Below are 14292 nucleotides of genomic sequence, written 5' to 3'. Positions count from 1 at the left end.
GGGCAGCACCCCTCCCAGGGGTTCAAGCCAGAGAACCCAATCTGCACTGAATGTTTTTTGGTAGGCTGAAGCATATGACCTGGACCCGACGTTGGACTGCCTTCCAGGACAAACGTGGATTGGTGTTTGTCCCGGCCAGCTCAAGTGAAAGGAAATAGCTCTTGATTGGGCTCCCGTGCCCACGGCTCTAATTCAGAGTCCAGACAGATTGTGCACTCCTGCTCAATCCTGGCACTGTACTGAGTCCAGACATAACACATCACAATAGTAAAACGGATGGATGCAACACATCATAAATGCCCATACTGTGCAGTTGTTGTTGTTTTTTTGTTTGAAACACCAGATGTTTCCATTCCCAGCCGGAGATAGCCTACACTGTAGAATTCCTCCCTGCCCCAGAGCTGTAGGCTTGAAGACATTACACTTAGCCTTTCCATCCCTCCATGCTCTACACGCCTTCATACCACACCCCTGTTCATCCGTGGGTTCCACGTCAGAACATCTGTCTGTTCATCCATACATCCATCCAACATGCTCAGCATGTTAGGCTTTATTGACCAAATGAAACATCTGTCAAGAGGTCAGCTCTGCTTTGCAGCTGTGAAACTCAAGTTTCACAAGTTTGAGTGAAGAATAAACAAAATCCTGATAAATATAGAATTTGAAAAAAAAACTATTCAGGCTATTAAGATTCTTGTGATTTTGCCATGACTACATTTCCACACAGCAACTCAATGTAACTTGTCCTAATGTACAGTATATGGCCCCGACTGGTTTGGAAGCAGTATCCCACCAAAGAAACGCTACAGACGATTTTGTCAAATCCAATTGTAATGATTTTTGTAAATGGAATAATTACATAGGCAGCATAATAATTGAGAGAAAGCAGAACAGAACAGAAAGGGTCTATTTTGTTCTGGAGCTGAACCCATTTCTAGTGAACCAATCAGATAACCAACAAGCTCAACTCCCTTGGCCCCTCAATGTTTTTTATGGATTTTACTCTAAATGAAAAAAATCTTTCAAGTGTATCGTCAACAGAGGTTGAGGCTGTTTCCTTTCTCACTCTGTCTCTCTTTTCCGCAGTGGAAAATGGCCTTCATGGAGCAGGCCCAGATCGGTGGGGGAGTGGGGGTGGTTTCAGGGGGAGGCCCTCCACATGTCTGACATGTTTCAGCAGGACCGCAGGCCGCTAGTTGCCGTGGAGCGTAGAGCTGCGGTGGGCTGTTTGTCTGTGCGAAGCTGGCAGGGCCTCCAAGCCCCAGCATCTGGTCCTCATTAAGAGCAGAGGGTATATAGCAGGGATCGGCTAGGGGCTGGAGCTCAGTGCGGGGACCATGGAGCAGACTGTCTGGGTGTGCCTGCTCTGTCTGACGGCTGGCCTGCTCTCACACGCCCTGGACTGCTCCTCCCAGACTGCAGGCTGCGCAGGAGGACAGGTAAGACCAGGGGTGGAGGTGTGTGTGTGGGGGGGGGGGGGGGGGGATGGGCGGGGTTACAGAATATGTGGGAGCTGTATGTGGACATTCAGATGTGGAAGCTTTGAAGGGTTGTTATCGTTACAAACAACATGGTTGTTGTTGTTGATGTGTGAATTGGAACGATCAGAGGATTGCTGCTTTCCTTACAGTTCTTTTGATTTCACAAACAAGTCTTGGTCGCTCCTTAGCAGGGTTTAGACTGAGGCCACGGGAAGCCCGTAATAACTGAGGCAGGATCCTCTCACTCATTTTCCACATAGTAACACTAAATTTAGGTCTGTGTGACTGTGGTGTGGTGGTCAAGTGTGTCATCTCAGGATGTAATATAAATACATAGGTAGGTTAACGTGTCATTAACCTGGTGGGGATATGTGTTTATTTTCGTCAGGGGGCAGAAGTCTCATTGTTATGGATTTCACAGTGAGCCCACGCCTTGAACAAAAACACAGCCATAGACAGACAAAAACCCCAATTCTCACAGAACCTTCATGTGGCTGCAGGGCAGTTATACTTTCCATACTTGCGGTCAAAATTTTTAGCGGACAGTCTTCGTGTTCTGTCCAATGTAATCACCCTCAACCGGATAAGGCAATGGATACAGCAGCTGGAGGTTTTAAAATGTGAATTTACTCTCAAACATGAAAGTCAAGAATTATTTTCCCGTCTGGGCTTTTAGGAGCATAATGTGTTATGTGTAATTATACTGGGCCCATGTGCATTCACATACTTTTTTCAAAATGTTACATTTAATTTTGTGCTCAGTTTATTTGTCTGTGTCTCTTCCCACCAAGGTCGTTTTGAATGATGGAAAATAAAATTACTGGGTTATTTATGTTTCTAGCCAACAATGCTTGCAAGAGCAGAAGAAATAGGTTGAAATCGGTCGTGGACAGTTTTTATGGTGTTTGCTTTTTGAAGAATAGTTTAACGGGCTTCATCCTTTAAGGAAGAATTGCTTTACCCTGATGAGTCATCCATGAAGCTAGAGAGCCCAGCTGATTCACTGGTGTGTAGAGGATACTAACAATCTTTTTCCAAGCACACACCTGACTGGTCGACCCTGTCCTTTCCCCATTCCCAAAACATTCAAACTTTAATATACTTTTGGATAAAAATTGAATGTAGCTAATATAATTCTCATTCATATAATTTTTTACTTATTTTATATTATGAACATTTTGTAGCTGAGGGGTGCAGGGCTACAAGGAAGCAACATTGGGAGAACACAGCCGGTATGTGTACCATCACCCTCCTCCCTACAAACACACACACACACACACACACACCATGCACAAGGGCATCCAGCTGCTAGGCTCCACACAGAGAGCAGCAGGCTGGGAGAGGTCTCTCCTCCAGTGTGTGTGTGTGTGTGTGTGTGTGTGTGTGTGTGTGTGTGTGTGTGTGTGTGTGTGTGTGTGTGTGTGTGTGTGTGTGTGCGTGCGTGCGTGTGTGCGTGCGTGTGTGTGTGTGTGCGTGTGTGTGTGTGGGTGTGTGTGTGTGTGTGTGTGTGTTTGTGTGTGTGCACAAGTCCTCAACATATGCCTGCATCATGGGAACTCCCCAGGGAGGCTAACATACCAACTGTTCCGACTGTTCTGTCGTAACACATAAGTACAGTTAATGCTGCAGTCACCATATACACAACACAATACCAGTGTGCTAATGTAACAGGCGTTGAACAGCAACCTGGGAAATGAGCTTAGCAGCAGACAGCACCATTGATTTCACAGAGTCACATGACAACCTCGTAAAGAGCATTTTACTTAATCAAAGCATCGCACTTCATCACCAACCCTCTAATCTCATTAACATTTCGGCCTTGTTGTTTCCAGATAACAAGACCTGGGTCAAGAGGGGCAATTGGTGTAAGTAAAATCCTGCCAATTACACAACCTGAGAAACATTCTTTTATTGATTCAGCTGAAATCCCCCTACCGTCCTCATTTCTGCTTCAGTCAGACTGACTGACTGGTACTGGCTTATCTATCGTCCAAGTACCAATGCATTCATTAAGAGTGGCCAGAGCTGATCAATAACCAGCCTTCAGTCCATCACATAGAAATTGATGACAATGCATGCAGATGATCAATCTCTGATAACCATACTGTGATGTCTCCACAGAGTGTAGGCCACACCGATATTCTACAACAGCTACAGGTAAAATTACGAATAATAGAAGAATAAATGTCTGAGAGCTATTAGTTTCAGATCTTAAGAGTCTCTGTAATCTATCTGTGTGCATATTTATATAGCATTTTTGGCATATATTCTTGAGATGGATTATAGAATGATTCACACTGCGGTGCTGTGACCGAGTACATCTAGCTTGTCTAGCAGAGAGAGAGAGAGATGTGCAAGGACAGATGTGGCCAGCTCCTTGAACAGTGGGCTTTGTGTGGTCGTGCTAGGTGTTGAGCAGACAGAAGAGACAGCTGGAGAGGAGTGCTCCCACACACCTGGGCCCAGCCAGCCTGCCTGGGGCCGTCTCCGTCAAGGGCTTCCCCAACATGCTCATCCAGGTACCATCACAACAGAGAGGGACAGAGTGAGTGAGAGAGAGAGAGAGAGAGAGAGAGAGAGAGAGAGAGAGAGAGAGAGAGAGAGAGAGAGAGAGAGGGAGGGAGGGAGGGAGGGAGGGAGGGAGGGAGGGAGGGAGGGAGGGAGGGAGAGAGAGAGAGAGAGAGAGAGAGAGAGAGAGAGAGAGAGAGAGAGAGAGAGAGAGAGAGAGAGAGAGAGAGAGAGAGAGAGAGAGGGATGCAGGGACAGAGGGAGGGGGAGGAAGAAAGAAAGAGATAGACACTGTGACTGAAAGAGAAACAATTCACTGTAAACCACATAGTAACTGACTGCACACACAATAAAGAAAAAGTTTAATTGTTTAAGGTTACAAACAGCTAATTACAACCACATGAATCATTCATCCCCACAGAAACATTATGGGATGTTTCTGTGGGGTTCAAGAATGTTGTCACAGCACCAATCTGTCACCCTGCCATGGTAGTGCTGCTTCCCTGAATGTGTCTGACTGCCTGTGGCTGTCTGCTCCAACAGGCGGAGCGTGCCAGGAGACATCTGGGTCACACTGGTACAAAGAAGAAGAACAAGGTCAAATCCCGTGTCGGCTCCTACTCTCTCATCGTCCATGACTCCTCCTCACCCCTCCAGGTGGGTCTCCATGACAACAAGACCAGAACAGACCAATCCAGACCCCACTGTGGTCACTATGTTCCCCCGACTGTCAACACAACGTGTCGGATTCCGTTAAACAATCTCTCGATGCGTTACGCTTCTTTAAAGAGTTTGGCTCCCTGATAAACCAGGATGTGAGGTGTGCTATGGGTGTTGCCCTAACTCTGACATGTGTGTCCAGGTGACGAGAGTGAGACGGCAGCTGCAGGAGCCACCGAAGAAGGGGAAGACGGGCCGTTCTGGGGCCTACTCGGTTCTGGTGACTATCCACCATCCCTGATGGAAAACACTCTGAAACTGATGTCTTCACAGAACCATGGCATGAATCATATCAGTATCTTAACCACTGTTTGATTCTGACACTTGATACTTGATGTTGGTCCACAGGGGGATCCAGTGATTGAAAGACCCAAGAGGAGCGCACAGAAAAGGAAGAATCCCAAGTAAATAGTTTGTTCAGAAAAATAGAATACTAAATATACATCAAACGAGTGCCTAACATGTTACAGTGTGCTACCTAGTTTGTAGCTACGTTGTGTGAGTCAATATATTGATTCTGTGTAAATTGTTCAAGTTACTAATATATACTTCAGCTAAATATACAGTACTGGTTCAATATGCTGTGTCCTTTAGAACCCTGTCAAATACTACTAGATGAATCCCTTGTTTAAAATTAACATATATTTTGATCACAGAAAATCGAACATAATCGTTAGCGATGGTTTAATAGGAGGATTTGTGTGTGGATCAAATACTGATTTACTACAGAAGGATTAGCAACATATCCTGTACTCTGATCTTAAATCTATGAAATAAACATTACCATTTAGTTTGAATTTCTTCTTTTTCACAAAAAGTTACATAACCCTTTCAGCTGCCTCTCCCCCTCCCGTCCTCTCTGTGTAACACCTTCATTTCCCATGCAAGGGCCTGTGAAGCTGCCAACAGTTCATTCCGAAAATGCGGATTAGGGGAAAAATAGCACTGAGCTTTGGGTACTGAATGCCCAACGCAATGCTGGCAAGGCGGGAAGGGGCACAGCATCAACCCCAGACCAGCCTGGTTAATCCATTTAAATGTGTGGGCGTGCAGCCAACTGTCCATGGGAAAGAATCAGCTAGATGTAGACAGAGCCTTCAGTCAAACTCAATTTACTCAACAGAAAAAAATCACTTGATTATGAATTCATTTGGCCTGAGATGGGACCTCACAACATTAATTGTTTGACATCTGGACTGGTGGAAAAAATACTTTGGTACCGCTGTGTCAGCCATATCCACAGTTTAATAGAGTCAGGTCTTCATTTGCAGTGATGGAGCGTTGAATAGCCATGTTTAGTCCTGCAAAGCTACTGTGAAAATGCAGGGGATATGCTTGGGCACTACTGAAGTAACCGCACGACTCAATGAGATAACAATCGAAAGATAAATAGACTGACCTATGACTCGTCCTGTACTAACAAGGATGAAAGCCCCTCTGCCTTTGGACCAAAGATGTTCCCATTGTTATGATATCTCACAATAGAACCTCATCTCTTCAATAGCTGAGGATGAACATAATAACCCAATGCATTATTTATGTACACTTAGCATCTCGGATGCCTTCTATACTTCATGCTATTTATTGACCCTTGCAGTGGGACACAGGGGGAATGAATCAGGGAGAAATTATGGAGAAACACGGTGGACCGAGGTGGACGTGTGTCTGCAGGTGATCCCAACCCAAGAGGTTTGGGGGGAGGGAGGGGGAGGGCGGGGTGAGGGGGTGGGGTGGAGGGGGTTGGGTTTCTCTGTGCTGAGAAATCTTTCTCCAGGACGCCTGGATTTTTGAATGAGATTGATCTGAATGGCTGTAGAAGGTGTCAGAGAGACATGTTGTCTCTGGTGTTTCAGGGTCAGAGCAGCAGGGCAGCGAGGGTACTAGTCAGACAGACTCTACTTTGCCTACACTCCCCTACAGTGGCAGCAATCAAAAGCAATAACATAATGCATGCCGGCCCACATTCTGGCACACAAATTGCACACACAAACAGCATAACACATAAGAGCACACACAAACAGCATAAACACACAGGTGCCCACACAAACAGCATACACACACAGGTGCACACGCAAAACCATAGGTGCTTGTTGAGATGGACAGCAGAGTACAATATCCACAATGATGGAATCAGGCATTCATGATCTGTCCCTCTCTTAGCTTGATGGACAACGGGCTTGAGTCCTCAGGGTCACAACTACAACCCTGATCAGATGTTTATGCACTTGATCTAGTCAGTGTCTGGTTGTTTGTTGGTGCCAAGGGGCACGCAGAGAGGGCAGAGCTCTGGGAACTGTGATGACCTGATCCAGGGTATGTTTCTCCCCGACTCAGGCTCCTGTGCTGAGGTGTTTCTCCCTCTGTCGTGACTGACAGCTGAGATATTGCCCGTTCAGTATTCCAGTAGAGCCCCTCCCCGTCCATTTCCCTCTGTCTGACTGGCCTCAGCCGGGTCAGCCTGTCACACTGAATCTACCTCGTCCCTCCCAACCTCCCTGTCTCCTCCCATTAGATCAGACGAGGGGTGTTGTGCTGCCTGCTGTCACCTCCAGAGCCCCCCACAGGATGTCCTGGCTCCTGCCAACACTCACTCCACCACCCAGTAACCTCGGTAACGCCCGCCCGCTCTGCTGTCTTGTCAATATGCCCCCCCGTCCGTCCGTCCTCCCACACACACACACACACACACACATACACCTCAGCAGCACAGACTCTCCCATCATATCACTCTGCTGGGTGCAGGAGACACACCTGCCCTGGAGGACACATATCCTTCTCCCTCTGGTGGGTTCAGACAGGGACAGGCTGCTCGTGCGTGTCTATGTGTGTGAATGTGTGTGTGTGTGTGTGTGTGTGTGTGTGTGTGAATGTGCTGCATGCACATGTGTGTGTGGTTAATATGACATGGGAAGGATATCAGAGTGACCTTTCCTTTCTAAGAGACTCCGTTTTTTGTTTCTCACTCTAACCCAGTAAAACCCTGTTGTTTGAACATAGACGTTGATCTGTGTATTAATGGCTGATTGTGGTTGTATTGTTGGGAGAGTTGGGTGTCACCTTTTTGTTGGCAATGATCCAGTGTTCTTTACACACGAGACCCCAGGTCACATGTGATTGATTGCCTTGGTTATCATTTTCACAATTTACTGCAGCTTGCAACATGACCTCTAGATGTCAGCAGTATACACAATTTGAAAATACAATCGTTAAAAAAGTAATACAATTTATAATGAATTATGATATTTTTAAATGTCTGTGTTCTCATCATCATCCTCAATATCATACCATATTCCACATGTAGCAGCATTTGGACCACATGACTGGTCATACTAAAGTCTCTTTTTAATAACCTTACAATGTGGCATAAATCCTGATTTCATAAAGTCCATATAACTTATCCCAGCAATAAAATATTCACCCGCTTAATGATAAATGTGTAATAAAAATGTAAAGATAAACTGTACATGTTAGGGGTATGCTATTGAGCACTATGAATATCACCATGACTAACTCAAGAAAGCTTTGGGCCCTGTCATCTTTATGGACTTAACACCATTGGCTGACTTTGAAGATGATGTGTTACTGCTAGGCCAATCAGAATCCAGCAGGGCATCGGAGCAAGAAGCACGGCTAAGTACAGCTTGCTTATAGTATTCAAATTACACTCTGCAATAACCAAGAACTAAAAGGAATGCATTACTTGAGAACAGCAAACCTCAGAGGAAGATAATGGTGTTGTTAGACAGTGCTACTAGTCTGACTAAACCACACACATGCAGGTCACCCGCGGTCATGGTTACACATTTCAATGTACGAGAGTATATCCACATGCACACACAGAGCCATGGTTAGTTTCTTGTCACACTGACAACTTGATCCAGCTAGACATGACTACAAAAGAGATACCTTGTCTCACAACTGATAGAACTGCTCAAGTGGGCTGCAGTTTACCAACCTGCCCTCTGACAGACACAGAACGAGGGAGGGAGGGAGGGAGGGAGGGAGGGAGGGCAGAGCAGGGCAGGGCGAGGCAGAGCGAGGCAGAGCGAGGCAGAGCGAGGCAGAGCGAGGCAGAGTATGAGTTTTCTCTCTTTAATTCTTTCCTGTTTTGTGCGATGTCAAGGTCGTTGCTGACTGGGAGGCAGACATTGCTGTCAGAGGAGAGAGGAGAGAGCAGCAGAGGTAGGCAGGCCAGCTCGGAATCCTAATAAGCCCAGTCTGTCAGGAGGGGGAGAGGGAGAGAGAGGTCAAATCAAATCAAATCAAATGTATTTGTATAGCCCTTTTTACACGCAAGCATGTCACAGAGGGCTTCACATATGCCCATAGAACTGCCCCTCAACCAACCTAAACCCTCAAGGAAGACAAGGAAAAACTCCCAAAAAACTCTCAACAGGAGAAAAAAAAAAAATGGAAGAAACCTTGGGAGAGGTAAGACATGTTTTATGGCACCGTTGTGGAGGGAGATTACAGTGGCTGCTCTGATGGGGTGGAGATAGGTTGGGTTTGGGAATGGTCAGGGAAGCTTGAGGAAGAGCCAAGGCACTCATTGAAAGCCCAGTCCAAAGACACTAAACAAATAAAAAAAGACATTTAAAACTTGTAGTCAAATGAGTTAAAGTGGACCATTAGTACAGAACAGGAATAGAACAGGGACAGGATGAATAAATATTGCCTGCATTTCCCCAGTCTTAGAGATAAGAGGCATTTTACAGAAAAGACGGGAACATCACCTGAGATTGCTGTAGCTAATTACAGACTTTACAGAGTAGATGCAGAGCACAGTAGATACAGGAGATGTATTCTCTATCTCTCTTTCTCTGACACGCTTTTTGTATTCTCTTAAGTTATTATTTGCACCCCCACACCTATCCAACCCCATTTTGTGAAGTGTACCTCATGGTGGACGTCATCAAGAGATTGGTAGAGGGGGTGGAGACAACGTTGATTGATCATGCAGCTGTCTGTGGTGCCTGAACCTTCTCCTCACAAGTTCAACTCTAAAACTTTAAAGTATCAGGTAACACATTTGATTTTTCATATGGCTCACTGAATAACGTTGAGAAGGAGGCTGGCTGGCTAGTTGGCCTGTATTGAATTTGGAATGTTTGTACAGCATTGGGTGGATGGTGTTTTAAAAGTCCATCTGTTTTAATCTATCAGCTTTGGCCCCTCCCTTAAACAGCTTTCGCAGCAAGAAGTTCAGAGCCAAAGTATCTCATTAAACCACAATCACACAGCTGAACTGCTACAAACAGGTGAACAGGCGCGACAGAACGGCTTGCTAGGCAGTGGACGTGTGGGACAACATTGCCCTCTGGTGGTTAAGATTAGACATTACTGATTCTTGACTGGATGACTGAATTGGTGCTTTTCATAACCTATTTCTAATGATAAATGATATACAGTATTTAGAGCTGCAAAACTCTTTAGAACATAGAGTTATAAAGTTGTTCAAACATGTGTGCCGGGACACAATGAGTACGAGTAACTTACAATTTTATTGATAATGACAAGCCGCATTGATGTACATGAAGTGATTATATCAATGCAGTGTATAGTGGATTATGTAAATTATGTATACATTTCTCTGCTATGACCAAACATATATCTGCCCGTCCGACACCCCTGACAGTAAGTACTCCCCCTTGTGGTCAAAGATGACACTCTGCACTGCATCCTCATGTTTGAGAACACGGGCCACCTGGGACACAGCCAGATCCATCAGCCTCACATCACCGTCGTCCCCGGCAACCACCAACGTCTGGTCTGACGGGCTGAAGGCCACCTGGTTGCTAGGAAGCGGCCCTGTCTCCACGGTGACTGTAGGAGCCGCCGGATTCCTCACGTCCCAGAGCATGACGAAGCCAAGGGCATCGCAGGAAGCCACGATGTCACCGGCTGCGGTGAAGGTGGCGTGGTTGCAGGAGCTCCGGTGGCCGTAGAGGGACAGGGCACACAGCCCGGTCCGGGCGTCCCACAGAGAGAGGGTCCTGTCAGCAGAAGAGGTCAGGAGGGTGTTGGAGAAGGGCAGGAACTCAACACTGTTGACGGAGCCTGTGTGTCCACGAAGGGTGTAGCGGCATCTCTCACTCTGGAGGTCCCACACCTGCACAAATACAAAGCGTATCCCATACAAGGCACATGCAAGTACACTAGAGAGTGAAACAGAGCTAAATATTATTGATTTAACATGCTTTTAAAAGATCACCTGAAACTACTGTCCTACCTTCACAGTGTAATCCAGGGAACAGGAGGCCACGAAATCCCCACAGGAGTGAAAGGTGCACCCCCAGGTGGCTCCCGTGTGCCCCTCCAGGATCAGCACACAGTGGCCCTGCGCCAGGTCCCACACACGGACACTGGTATCCCCAGAGGTGGTGGCCAGCCTGGATCCATCAGGATGGAAGCTGATCCCAGACAGCCAGTCGGAGTGGCCCTCCCCCGTGGCGATGAGCTCTCCTTCAGGAAGCCCCCAGAGCCTCCAGACCAGATCGTCACCTCCACATGCCAACACTTGCTTACAGGGGTGCAGAGCCAGGCAGCTGACAGCCAGGCTGTGGGCCTGGAGGGAGGGTTCGGACAACAGGTAAACAAGCATTGGACAAAAATGGCAAAACTCAGCCTATAGTACATATTTTTCAAAAATATATAGAGAAGCAATTTGGGGAAAATCTAAAGATAGATATCTACATCTTTGATTCATTACTAAGCAGTGTACGGTTAGCTATCTAACCTTGAAGGTGTTTGTAAGGTGGAAGCTGTTGGCCTTGACCGAGTCTTGAACTGATATGGACAGATCTTTCATGTGAGCCAGACAGGGGTTGACACGCATGTTCACCGGGAACTCAGAGTCCTTTATGTTTTTGGACATGTTGGGGTTCTTGGTTAGGTCTTTGGAGGGATCACTGCGGCCAACCTTGACCATCTGGGGCTTGGTTTCCTTACCCAGCTTGACATCAGGTTTAGAGCTCGCTTCCTGGCTCAGGTCTTCCCCACGACCCTCAGTGGCTGACACAAGTTGAGTGTTGTGGAGGCTGGCTTCTAGACTGTGTGCCTGCCCTAAGGCCCTGTCCCTCTCTAAACTGGCCAGCATCTTTTCCTTCAAAGCTACTTGGTATTTCTCATTCATCTGCCTCAGAACAGGTTCATAGGAGGAACAGTGGGTCTTTAGTTTTCTAATATCTTCTATCAGTCTGGTTTTCTCTTGCATCACACGTTTGTGCTGTAGACGATGAAAATCTCTGGCTTTCTGGAGCTTGACCAGTGTATCTGCCGCTGCCAAGGCCGCATGCTTGTACTCGTCCCGTTCCCTTTGAGCGTTCTTCAACTGGCTGTCCAGAAGTTGATTTTGCGTGTACACTTCTGGGACCAACTCGATTTGGTTTGTGTTCCATAGACCTTTGTGTGCTAGCTCGGTCCATTCAGTTTGAAAGCAATCTAATGTTTTTTTCATTCCCATTTTAACAAGAAAATTGCGGAGGAAGTCGTCCAACACTTCGGGAACGTGAGAAACACCGGGCTGTGATGCATCGAGGTTTAGAGCAACTGAGGTAGTGTCATCCGAACGTTCTTGGATAGCCCTTACCGTTGCCTCCAAATCTTCCTCTCCTTCAGTCAGACTACAGTGTTCTTCAAAAGTAACTTCATCATATTGAAAACCATCGTCGGAATCTGCTGGTATTGTAAGACTTTCAATAAAATATGAATCAGTTTCGGGTTGCTGACAAGGATCAGTGGTCATTTTTGTATCTCAAGTTTAGCGTCTAGACAGAATGTTGCCATAGATACAAGGAGAAACCGATCGACTGGCTCTCGCGAGATATCAAACTCGCGTTGCCTGCCCTTCTGAATAAAAAAAATGGCGAACTACAGAGAGGCGCCCTTGGCCACTCGGCCAAAATCATTGGATCCGGCTGAATATTTTAACCTTTCGCCGGACCAGCGACGTGCCGAGGAACAAAGGGCAACACTGAGAGCACAACTGAAGAGACAATACCAGACGCAACTTAACAACCCTCACAGAAAAGAGCTAATTGTAAGTTGGTCAGAGGAGACATGCTAACACTAGCTAGCATTACGTTAGCTTGCTATCTAATGTCAGTCAGTTCAGTCACTGATTTATTGAATTACGTTGATTGCAGAACATTTGACTAAAGTGTTTGTCTTAAATATTTCAGTATTGTACGTCTAATGCAATAATGCATTATGTATGTATGCTCCCAACAATGTATGTTTTCAAACTTTAAAGCTAATGTCAGACATTCATTGCTAGCAGCAAGCAGCTAACTGTTTACAACTATTGGCAGGCTGGCTAGCGGCACACGCTTGACTTTGTGTTGAATAATCGGCAGCTACGATTCACATTATATGCACCCTTGTAAATCAAGACCAATTTCGCATATCATTGCACAGCTGTTTTACCTATCTGCAGAATAACACCATTGTCCATGTAGGCCTAGTACAGCGCTTTCAATTTACTTTCTATTATCGCCTGTTGTTGACTTATCTCGGCCTTTTCCTCACCTTTTCCTATATTTAGGAAGACCCCGCCTTGAACCGCTGGGTGTATGCTCGCGCCAACCCCTACAACTACTTCAAACCCACGAAAAAGACGTCGCTTCTGGGGGCTCTGTTCGGAGTGGCACCGCTCTTCATCCTATATTATGTGTTCAAGACGGACAGGGTAAACATACATTGTACTCGACCTTGCTTGACCTTTCAGCTGTAGCGATACTCCGTGTCAGGTGCTCATGTAAATGTGCTGAGAAGTAATAGACCTGTTGCGTGGTTTAAGTGTATGCTGTTCTACATGCATGCACTGTGCGTTTCTAGTAGAACCAATATACTGTTTATGCGCGTTTGGTTGAAAGCTCATATTGAATCAATTGAAGTCTTATGTCCAGACGCTGGACCAAAGTAAATGAAAGGTATCCAGGTATGTTATGTACAATGAGATTCCAGTATCATCGGTTTTCAGACCTTCTAGTTCAAATGTAGATTGTAATATCTCCCCTTGTACCATCTGAACTAATTTTCCCGTGTGCCCCATCACTCCTCCTTGTGACTGGGAGTTGAACATTTCACATCCTCTCATTTTCTCAACCATTGTTATTGAAATGTGCCCCCTGAATCTGTACTCAGGGGAAATGTCATCAAGACCTGCTGAGTGCTATTGTTGGGGCAGGATGTAATGTGTCAAACTGTCTTTAGCCTACTGAGAGAAAAAGACACCGGGGAAATCAGGACAAAGACATTCATTCATATTATAAACACGCTGAGAGTCGGGCTGCAGAGAAGGGGATGTTACAGTGTTGTCATGGCGACTGTGCTAACGCTAACCCTCTGTTTCCAGGACAACAAGGAGGCGGCGATTAAGGCTGGGACCCACAACCAATCCACGTTCAGCCTGTCATACTGAGTCAGGGCAATTCACATCCTTCCAATGTAGTGTTATAGAAATTGTCAAACCTATGTAACTAATATTAAAAGATGGAATTAAATATATTGTTTAAAATGAAAAAGCAGTCTTGAATCAAAAGTAGACCAATGTTGACTGACCAAGTAAACTATGTCTGGCTTA

The 14292-nt window shown here is 46.0% G+C and overlaps 4 protein-coding genes across 5 annotated transcripts in view; 2 read left to right on the top strand and 2 right to left on the bottom strand.

The window, feature by feature from the left end:
• Nucleotides 1–2015, bottom strand: part of chmp4c (charged multivesicular body protein 4C) — an 88912-nt gene extending 86897 nt beyond the window's left edge. The window contains exon 1 of the mRNA XM_062479311.1: nt 2002–2015. The gene's annotated coding sequence lies outside the window, so the exon portion shown is untranslated. The remainder of the gene's footprint in view (nt 1–2001) is intronic.
• On the top strand, nt 1189–5499 carry si:dkey-12l12.1 (uncharacterized). 2 transcript variants are annotated; one of them, XM_062479313.1, is made up of 8 exons: nt 1191–1439; nt 2666–2713; nt 3314–3346; nt 3603–3638; nt 3890–4000; nt 4533–4646; nt 4852–4929; nt 5058–5499. In XM_062479313.1, the coding sequence occupies exons 1-8, from the start codon at nt 1338–1340 to the stop codon at nt 5115–5117; spliced, it is 582 nt and encodes a 193-aa protein (XP_062335297.1). In that variant the 5' UTR covers nt 1191–1337; the 3' UTR covers nt 5118–5499. The 2 variants fall into 2 exon arrangements, with proteins under 2 accessions (XP_062335298.1, XP_062335297.1); XM_062479314.1 differs by lacking the exon at nt 3890–4000 and having other exon boundaries at nt 1189–1439.
• A 4724-nt stretch (nt 5500–10223) lies between these two features.
• LOC134035015 (sperm-associated antigen 16 protein-like) lies at nt 10224–12609 on the bottom strand. The gene is made up of 3 exons (XM_062479786.1): nt 11446–12609; nt 10939–11274; nt 10224–10818 (listed from the first exon to the last, which is right to left on the bottom strand). The coding sequence occupies exons 1-3, from the start codon at nt 12451–12453 to the stop codon at nt 10303–10305; spliced, it is 1860 nt and encodes a 619-aa protein (XP_062335770.1). The 5' UTR covers nt 12454–12609; the 3' UTR covers nt 10224–10302.
• Nucleotides 12551–14233, top strand: ndufb4 (NADH:ubiquinone oxidoreductase subunit B4). The gene is made up of 3 exons (XM_062479788.1): nt 12551–12747; nt 13252–13395; nt 14065–14233. Exons 1-3 carry the CDS (start codon nt 12571–12573, stop codon nt 14128–14130), a joined length of 387 nt encoding a protein of 128 aa, XP_062335772.1. The 5' UTR covers nt 12551–12570; the 3' UTR covers nt 14131–14233.
• The last annotated feature ends 59 nt before the right edge of the window (nt 14234–14292 follow it).

The sequence above is a fragment of the Osmerus eperlanus genome, chromosome 15, assembly GCF_963692335.1.
Source record: "Osmerus eperlanus chromosome 15, fOsmEpe2.1, whole genome shotgun sequence".
Classification (NCBI taxonomy): Eukaryota; Metazoa; Chordata; class Actinopteri; order Osmeriformes; family Osmeridae; genus Osmerus; species Osmerus eperlanus.
Note: the sequence above shows the minus strand (reverse complement) of the source record. Positions and strands in the feature narration are given on the sequence as shown.